At 35.8% G+C, this 10100-nt stretch overlaps 1 protein-coding gene across 3 annotated transcripts; it reads left to right on the top strand.

The window, feature by feature from the left end:
- The first annotated feature begins 4859 nt into the window (after positions 1-4859).
- On the top strand, positions 4860-9564 carry LOC145591015 (uncharacterized). Of its 3 annotated transcripts, XM_081647405.1 has the most exons (10): positions 4860-5414; positions 6024-6060; positions 6223-6358; positions 6499-6544; positions 6644-6742; positions 7654-7722; positions 7795-8167; positions 8316-8470; positions 8573-8846; positions 8937-9564. In XM_081647405.1, exons 1-10 carry the CDS (start codon positions 4983-4985, stop codon positions 9323-9325), a joined length of 2010 nt encoding a protein of 669 aa, XP_081503531.1. In that variant the 5' UTR covers positions 4860-4982; the 3' UTR covers positions 9326-9564. The 3 variants fall into 3 exon arrangements, with proteins under 3 accessions (XP_081503531.1, XP_081503530.1, XP_081503529.1); XM_081647404.1 differs by having other exon boundaries at positions 4861-5414; positions 8576-9564; XM_081647403.1 differs by having other exon boundaries at positions 4861-5414; positions 8573-9564.
- The last annotated feature ends 536 nt before the right edge of the window (positions 9565-10100 follow it).

Below are 10100 nucleotides of genomic sequence, written 5' to 3'. Positions count from 1 at the left end.
TTTGTATAATAATTAATTCAATACATTTTTGAATTTTACATATTTGGATAACTGTGTTATGACAAATACCATTTGTAATTGGGATGGTATCCTAAATTAAGACCATTACACTCAGGTGTTGGTAGTGTAAAGGTACCATCTGCGTTTCTTTAAAATCCCACTAACTGATTTTGTTTTTTTCCTTGTCAAAGTCATTCATCTTTGCCTTTCCCTTCTTATTTTCCATGTTTGTAGTGCTTTAAGTGTTTTAAGTGAGGTAATAAATGAATGGGTGTTGCAAGTACACATTTATATAAATGAGTCAGTAAGTGAATGTTATGGCAAGTACAAATGTAGGTGTAGGTCATTAGTTAATATGTTTGTGACTAACACGTGGTTTGATAAGCGGTTATTATACTATTACAGGCTCAGATGGTACGATCATTGAATTGATCCACTCCATTTTTCATCAGGATGGTATGAAGTATACAATATTAATTAATGTTATAATAACATTAATAGATAATGGGGGTATGATTGTTACACATTAATTAATTTTATGAAACAAAATAAGAGACGTGATACATACACAATTTAAAACGAAACATGATTGTTCATTTGATAGGAGACGTGATACATACACAATTTAAAACGAAACATGAATTTCCAAATAGATATTAGTACCACTAATGCTTAAACATAATACCAGAACGGTTTAGTAGATATGATCACTTCTTTGTTTTTTCTTTTAAGAGAATGATCTTCTACTTCAACTTAAAGAGAACTACAAGGAAATACTAAAAAGTTAGGCATAAAACCTTAAAACCTAAAGAACTTATACAAAAGTATTGATACTATTGCATCGCATGGTAGTACATTTTCATTGTAGTCTATACCATCTTATTAGTTGATGGTATAGACTGCCTACATTTGGGGGGTAAACGTAATACCAGGGAATTACGTCTTCATATCTCTTCGCTTCCGTCCGTGTCACTGTCTGTGGTTGTGTAGTCCGAATCTGAACTCAAATCCATATCCCAAAAAAGCCGATCCGCAAGCTTCTTCACAGCCAAATCCATTTGGTTCTTGTAATCTTGAGGATGTAGATCGGTGATGTAAGGATTAGTTAGTAGAATATCCGTGTTTTCCATGACATCTATCCCATTAGCCTCCATCATCATGTTTTTGAACGTGAGGAAGTTATCTTCGTCGGCTTCAAGGTCGTATCTCAAATTTACGCTTACAAAATATTGATGATAATTCATCATATTGTGAAGTCACCTTATTTATTTGTTACAATTACCATAACCTAATGCTTTTCTGATTGACATGAATAGAATCACTAAATGAACCAAAAAAGAGTGGACAAGTTTTTGTTGGTATGGCATATATACCAATTTGGTCAAAATGGTATGCAGGTGTTGGATCAAACACCGGCAGTAAATTCTCTGGTATTATGACATGCTGGTCTAAATTTAGTGACAAATTATGTAATTCCTAATCCAAGTACCCCTACAAACCCCTGTGCAAACCATAAGAATCACATAGTAAAGGTAGGTGAATGGGGAGTATGTTAACACTTGGTGGTGGTATGAGCATGCACTTACCCGGAAAGGGGTCTGCATACAACGCAGATGAGAGCAATCCGACCCGTAAAGTATCAACGGGTATCGTATTACCCGACTCAGTATCATCATAACTAGAATAGTACAATGTCTGGTTTATATTCAGCTCTACCTACACATCTACTAAGGGGCTTTAAGAACATAACATAAGGAGGATGATATGCAATTCGTCTTGATGGTGAGAGTTGTGTTCATTTAAGTTTCATACATATATTTGGAGAGGTATTGGCCATGTTTGTAACACTAATACTTCCAAAAGCATGACCCTAACTTCTTATTTATACACAAACATTTAAGCATTAAATGCATTAATGCACTCCCAACGACTGACCTTAATCTAAACACCATCACTCGTCCAGATAGTCTCAAAAATAGATACCGAAATGAAATATAATGGTATTGAATTCCAAAGACAATTCAATTTAAGTTCAGTACCATCCAAGGTACTCTTAATACCATTGACATTAACATGGTATACCATTCCTGGTTTGGATATTGTACAACAGCATTCATTCATGGACATTACAAGGGTATTAACTTCGGGAGTGCAAGTATAAAAAGGGGAAATAACAGGGAATTAATACTAGGGAGTGCAAGAATAGAAAGACTTGCATGTTTAGTGATCACACCTCTCAGGAAAGATGTGGTGGAGGTTTTATTAAACACAAAACAATGATCGTTTTAAAAGGTTTTTTTGTGAGAGAGGGAGTTTTGAAAGGGTTTTGTTTTGTTTTTTAACAATAATATAGATTCAAAACAATGACAACAGTTCAATCCCATGAGAGTACATAACCAACTATCCCTACTCTCAATACCATTATTTAATACCAATTACTATATATACCATTTACTTTAACATGCCCAAACCTTTATAATTAAGATGGTATACCATTATATCTTAATTATAGTGTACCATGTAATTAAGATGGTATACCATTATCTTCATGCGGATGCTATAAAATCATTAAAATAGTATACCATTTGCTTAAATAGTATACCATTACATGCCCAAACCTTTATTTTGCTTAAAATATTTAGTCCATTCATAAATCACATGTAAAAGCCCAAACTTATATTATAAAATATCATTTCGTAACTCATAATATTTATATAAGTGGTTTTCAGCAAATTATCATGTCATACTGATATTATTATGGCATAACCAACATACACCATTGACTACCAGATGTTGTACCATTAAGCACTACAATCGTATGCTTGGTGTAAGATGCTGTACCATTAAACAAATCATCACATGCATCACTGTACCACTAAAGGCCTCACTCTTCTCACAACTCTAGTCTGTGATGGTGGGGGTCTCTGTGAAACTACTTTCCTCTTCTTATCAGTAACAAAATACTCTGACTCCACCTCATAGTCACCACCGAAAAAATCATCTTCAGCATACTGTTGTTCTTTAGGTTCCATCTCATAGTCTGCATCCATTGGAATCATCATCCCCTCCACTGAACACTTCATCGTAGTCATTTCCTTCTTCGTCGACATCCTCGACAACAGGCGCCTTCATCTTCCTTTTCTTGCTTTCTGTTTGTTGTTCTGCTTGTTGGCTAGATGAAGCCGTGGGCGTACCACTTCTAGTCCTCATTATATGCTTAAGAGTAGACTGCAAAATGCATACAACACCACAACCAAATAAAAACATTTTCTCCTCAAATTAAAATGAACACCATGCATATACATACCCCCCAATTACTTCTGCATCCTACAGAAGTCTCATTAAACTGCTCCGACATTACTAGCTACATTACAGCACACAGGAAATAAAACAGAATCAATGTACTACTTTAAAACCTCTTTACCAGTAGCAAACAAATTCATCATAAATATACCAAACAAATTCATCATTTATACCAAACATAAAAGTTCAATGGTATCAAAATGCTTCACAATGGTTTGTAAAATAAGTACCAACAGGGAAAACCATGGTATCTAAAGTGATTATGGTATCAGATTATGATATCAAACAAAAACATTATTGGTATCATAAACAATTTCAACAGAATTTAGAGTACATTCACCAAATACTTAAAACTTCATCATTTTCACCACTGTACTAACACTTTCAACAACATACTCATGATAAATTCGCCAAACACAATAGCAATCACCATTCCCAAATGCATGTAACTTCACCAAACACAATAGCAATCACCATTATCAAACAAAAGAGTGTAAATGACATATTGCATACTCTACAACGCAATCTTCAACAACATCTAAATTTCCCATAACAATTTCCCATAACAACATCTAAATTTCACATACATTTCAACATTCTCAAACAACCACAACAATTTCAAACAACAATAACAATATTCCCCAAAAATTGATACTAAAATCGACAAATAAAGGGCCGAAATTTCAAGCAATAACCCTAACTTTTCTAAATTTCAAAACCCTAACTTTTTACAACTTCCCACAAAAATTTCAGAAAATACTACTACACATACAAACTACAACATGTCAAAACTCCAAACAAAACCAAAATTTCATACCAAAATTAAAAAGCTAGGGTTCATACTTACATTAGATGGCGCGAAAAATTCACACTTTGGTTCAACACAAACACACAGACGACGCTCCTAGTTAGTTTCCCTTGAACTGAACCAAAAATCCACGCGAAATTGGCAACTTCTTCTTCCAACTTCTTTAGCGGTTTTTTTTTTTTGGCCTCCACTCTCAATCCTTCGATTTCAATGGGTTTTTGGGAATATGGTTTTCTCTCTCCTCTCTTACAGTTCTTATTTTATTTTCAAATTTTAAAGAGCAGTTTTTTTTTTTTTAAACAAATTCATTGCTCTTTTTTTTTTAATAAAACATGTGGGTGGGGAGTGGGAAGTGGGGGACCCCACACACTTTCCATAAGCTTTTCAGAGGCTTTTCAGAGGCAAATTGTGTAATACCACAATTGCCCTTAGTTGAGTCCTCTCATGCCTCAACTTAGTTGAGGATGAGAATTGCTCGAGTTTGAATAAGAATTGTCAGGTTTTCAACCTCTTAATTCTTTTAATAAAGCTTTTAATAAAGCCAAGACATGAGATGAGACATAATATAGAGATACCACTTCACTTCCCAATACAAGGCTTGAGCAAGGAAGGAAGTTTAAAAGTCACACTTACACAGTTACGCTACACATGCCAAATGCCTATCAAATGAAAACTTAATTTTTATTTATTTATTTTTTTTTTATAAAAAAAATTCAAAAAAAAAAAAAAAATAGTAAAACAATTACAGAAAGAAGAGGGAGGAGAGAGAAAAAAAAAGAGAGAAAACAAAAAAAAGAAAAGAGAAAGACGAAGTTGGGTAAAAGCATCCCAACACAATTCCATCCACCCGTCCACACAATCACAACCAACAATGGTGCGACGAACCGCCGCCGCCACAACCGCCGTCGCAACACTCATCACCGGCGCACCTCTGAAGAAGAAGAAAGGTCGGCCTTCATTAGCAGATCTTCAAAATCGTGCTCTTCTTCTTCAACAACAACAACAACAACAGCAACAAAACCCTAATTCCCAATCCCATTTTCCTCAATCAAACCCTAATCGTCGTTCTCGATCTGCTCGTCGGATCCCTAATTTACCCGCCCGTTTTATCGACGGTTCTGATTCCGACGATCATTCTATTGATTCCGATAATTTAGTTCAAAATGATGATGATGATAATGAGAATGATGATGATGATGATGATGTTGATGATGATGATGAAAGGGCTGAGAAAAAGGTTAAACTCGTCGTTCAATTCCCAAATTCTTCCTCCAACAAATTCATCAATGCCGTTGCTTCTCAGGTGAATTTTGCAATTTCTTAAATACCCAATTAGTTTTGGTAATTAATTAATTAATCAACTAATTTATTTAATTGATTAATTAATCAATCAATCAATTAATTAATCACCTACTACTTGTTCTACTTCTACTTATATCGTTTCTGGAATCGAATTTTGTTTCTTTCCCCAGATAATTTCCTCGGATTTCGCGCTTTTTTCGAACATTCTAGAAGAGGGCTTTTTCCCCCTTTTTTTTCTTCTTTGACTGAGTGTTGATGTTGGTGTTGTTGTTGTTGTTGTTAAATTTTCTATTCTTGTCGCCCCACCATATTATCTGCAATTGTCGGATAATATTGAATTTTGTTCGCCTTCATTCCATTTAAAGCATTATTTTTTTCTCTTACTTTATTATTACTGCAATTATTTTTTTCGTTTAACGAATTATTCGGAATGTATGAATTTTGTCGTGTTATAGAATTCGAAGAATTGAATATTCCGTACTCGAAATCAGTTTAATTAAAGATTGTTTTTGATTTTATTGTTATTTACTGTTCAATTTGATGTTGTAGAAAATATAAATTTGAATATATAAATAGTTGAATAAATAATTGAGTGAATGAATCTTTGCAGGACGTAAAGCGTTCGAAAGCGACTGACAACGATAATGGTTATTCAATCTTCTTCATTCTTCTTTTTGGTTTTTTTGGGGTTTTCAAAATCTTTAATTTTTTTTTTAAAATTTTTAATAAAAAATAAAGTTGAAAGAATTTAGTGAAAATATAATTGAGAATACTAAAATGGGTAAATTGAATCTTGTGTGAGAGGACAGGGACAAGGAGGATGGTAGGTGGTGCTTTGGAAAGTGGCCCCACTCTTTCAACTTCTGCTACTGCTACAGCAACTTCAACAAGTACACCTTTGCCTGATAAAAAGTTGCTGCTCCTCATTCTTGATAAACTCCAAAAGTGGGTTTTTTTTTTAAAAATTTAATTTATTCATTTAATTTATTTATGTATGGATTACTGTACTTTTTATACATTAAAGTTTTTATTATTGGATGATTGTTATTGACAATGGGATGTTTTGTGATTGCTGCTCGTTGTAGGAAGGATACTCGAGGAGTGTTTGCAGAGCCGGTTGATCCAGAGGAGGTAATGTTAATCAGGATGTAGTTATTCTCACATTGGTGGTATTCGACTAGTTGTCGTCATGCGTGTTTTTTGATTGTGGAAATGTTGTTTTGATTTCAGCTTCCGGACTACGATGAGATTATTGAGAATCCCATGGATTTTGAAACAGTGAGGAAGAAACTCTTGGGTGGCTTATATGTGATTTTGCAGCATCTTGAGGTTAGTTGAATGGTTTCAAGGTTCTTTTGAGACTTTATACTACAAGAATTCATTTTTCTTATCTGTGTGACTGATAGCTAATAACTTTGCCTTAGATGGTTCATTTGGTAATCAGCATATTATTTTGGCGGGGTTGGACTTTTTGAATTATCTATCTGTCTCCTGATAAGGAATTTGAAAATGCTTTACTCTTACTGTAGTTAGAGGTTTAAATTGGTATACAATTCAACACCGTCTTATTGAAGCAGGAAGCATTAAAGTAAACATCTCTGTTATTGCATTTGTCGTTTATGGGAAGAATATACTGCATTTAGTTGGTGTTTAGTGTTGCTCTGAGATGTTTGCCTTAAGTTGATTATCTGAGATGTTCGCCTTAAGTTGATTATAATGTATGACAACCTTTTCACATCTGTTTATGGATAGAAGAAGATGCCCACATTTAGGCCAATCTACTTTAGACCCTTGCTAATCCTTTACTGTTATTTGAATTGCATCTCTTTCTGCTAAATCTGCACCCTGCCTTCTGTCTCCTGATATGTAGTTGCTGTACAGGGGAGGGCATCGTATCATGTAGTTTTATTTGCTCTATCTTCTCTCAAGTTAAATCTCAGTGGGGGCAGGGTGAGCAGGGATCCTTTTTTCTGTACTACATATGCACAACCAGAGGCATGATGTTTTTATCATATTAGCTTCTAGATGAATAAATCTCTGTTCCCTATGCCTTCCTGAGTTTGATGCTCATGATTTGGCATGATATGGCTGTGTTTGCCTGATTTATAATAGAGTCTGATAGAGTTGGTTAAGAAAATAATGCTGTTCTTTCTATTGATCGTGGCTGCATTGATTTGTATTCAAGGATTCATTACCAGCCACTGGTTAGTGGTTTCTAAGCTCTTTGAATTTTTGTGCAGGATGACATAAATTTAATATGTTCGAATGCAATGAAGTACAATTCACCTTCAACGGTATTCCATCGACAGGTAAGAGCTCTCATCATTCTGTGTTTCTTTGGGTCATCTTGTGCATTAGTTTAAAGCTGGTGACTGTCTCAGGCCCGAGCTATCCAAGAACTTGCAAAGAAGGAATTTGAAATATTGAAACAAGATGGTGGTGTTATTGAGCTACCTGCCAAACCCAGGAGAGGTAGACCACCAGGTAGTAGAAATTTGAAAAAGCTCCTTCAAAGCTCACCCCCAGATCGCAATGTTCGTGAGTCATCATCAGATGCTACTCCTGCTTCTCGGGATGTCACGCCTGCTTCTCGTGCTGCCACACCTGCTTCTCGAGGTGCTACACCTGCTTCTCGAGTAGCCACTCCTGCTTCTCTGGAGGAGGATGTGGGGAGATCAGGCTCTTACAATCTGAGGAAGGGACCTAGTTTATACCGGTTCCCTCGCTATCTTGAAAATTGTTTTGATTTTTCAGGTAATCCAATGAAGTGTGTTTTTTGCTGCTTCATACTCGTTATTTATTCTGTCTCTTGTTTATTATGTTAAACAGCTTCTTTCACACCTTCTTTTCTCATCATCTTAAAGATTACTGATGTCTGATTCTTTTCTCAACTGGCTTTCAGGATCTTCTTCTAAATCAATGTCAGCCAGGTATGGAAAAAGATCATTTGGTTCAGATGAAAGTAGGCGTGACACTTACTACTTTTCTGGTGAGCCTGATTCTGGCCAGGATCAACAAATGGCTACTTTTGGAGGCTTTGAGAGGCAATTAATTCCAGTATGTGTATTTTAGATCATCTTAGACACTGTTTCTTGTTATATTGACTTTCCCTGGTTTAAGTACCTTTTAAGCTAATATGCTTCCTTGTGAAAACTCAAGCAGGTAGGTCTTGCCTCAGATTCTAATAGCTATGCAAGAAGCCTGGCTCAATTTGCTGCGAAACTTGGGCCTGAAGTTTGGAAGGTTGCCTCGAAAAAGATCAGAAGTGTTCTGCCGCCAGGTGTAGAGTTTGGTCCCGGATGGGTTGGCGAAACCAAGGTGTCATCAGCGCAATTACCTTGTTTGCCAGAAAATTCATTACAGTCACAAGATTCCTTCAATAGTGAATCACACCATCTGTCAACATCAGGCTTCAGAAATTCTAATTTGGCTGGTAAACCCACTACATCTTGCCCTGAGAAACCAATGGATTCTCGAAAATTAAGTTCCAATTTTGAATGGTCTTCAGTTTCTTCACTGAAAGGTGGTAATGGGGTGGTGGAACCTGGCCCTTCGTTGCAGATTCAACATCAAGGTTCTGTTCAATCGCGCATGAATGGTCTCAGTGGCAGTTTTGCTCCAGGTTCTCATTTTCAGGAAGCAATGGGTAGGCAGACATCATCATCATTCTTTAATCCTCATGGTTTGGATTCAAGCTCATTTGATCCCTCAAGAAGCTTCAATGGCGTGATAAACTCCGAAAATGATATGGTCACCCATGGGATGCCATATTGGCAGAATCTATCCATACAAGAAAGTTGGGATCGCCCATATCCGGCAGAGCTCAATAAGGGATTCCAGGCATCTGGTTCGAAAAGTACAAATTTGCCCATTGGTTCTCCACCGCAACTAGACTTAGTCCTGCAGCTTTGAAATATCAATGTTAGGCTTTTCTTTAGTTGTAGGTATATTATGGAAATTCTCTCTAGTCTCTTGGCTGGTACAGTCACAGTGGTAGTAAAAACGGGTGAAACGCTGTACAGATTGGTTCACCAACTATTGAGTTTAATTGGGGAAAATTATACAGTTCTGGTGACTTAGGAAGCTCTTCTCCTTTCGCATATTTATATTTTGTTTCCCTTTTTTGGAAAGAACGCAAACTTTCTTAAGGACTCTTTGAGGAAGAAATGTAGAAAGAAATAGAAAGAGAGAGAGTTACATTTATTGTAATTTGTACCAAGTAATTGTGTTAAAGGTTAATACAGGTATCTTGAATTTACAGTAGCAGATTCAAGGAGCTTGCTAATAAAGTCGTAATTATATTTTTCCTTGGCGCCAAATTCGCAGTGTATTATCTTAGGTTTTTTTTTTTTTTTTGGCTTTTCAAATAGCAGGGTCTGCACTTTTAAATCAAGTAAACGCATTCAAAACTGTGAAATGTTAATGTGTTAGGATATAATGACCAAATGAGTTGTGATAAAGACGGATGCAATGATATAATGAGATTTACAGCACTAATAGCAGCAGATGGATATAGGGTAAAGGTAAGTATCACCTAACTATATATGTTGCCTTAATTTACGCCGCATAAGTATGTCTTGTTCTGAATTGATTGCACATTCTAGTGCCTTAGACATTATCCCCAACTCACTATAAATGGTGTGGATATTTATTTGTTTTGATGTATCCTGTTCAGCGGTTCTGCTGG

The sequence above is a fragment of the Chenopodium album genome, chromosome 18, assembly GCF_948465745.1.
Source record: "Chenopodium album chromosome 18, dcCheAlbu1.1, whole genome shotgun sequence".
Taxonomy (NCBI): domain Eukaryota; kingdom Viridiplantae; phylum Streptophyta; class Magnoliopsida; order Caryophyllales; family Amaranthaceae; genus Chenopodium; species Chenopodium album.
Note: the sequence above shows the minus strand (reverse complement) of the source record. Positions and strands in the feature narration are given on the sequence as shown.

Coding starts and splice junctions, on each gene's coding strand:
- LOC145591015 (XM_081647403.1), top strand. CDS start 4,983: ATGGTGCGACGAACCGCCGCCGCCACAACCGCCGTCGCAACACTCATC. Junction 6,061..6,222: donor AGCGACTGACAACGATAATG/GTTATTCAATCT, acceptor GTGAGAGGACAG/GGACAAGGAGGATGGTAGGT. Junction 7,723..7,794: donor CAACGGTATTCCATCGACAG/GTAAGAGCTCTC, acceptor TGACTGTCTCAG/GCCCGAGCTATCCAAGAACT.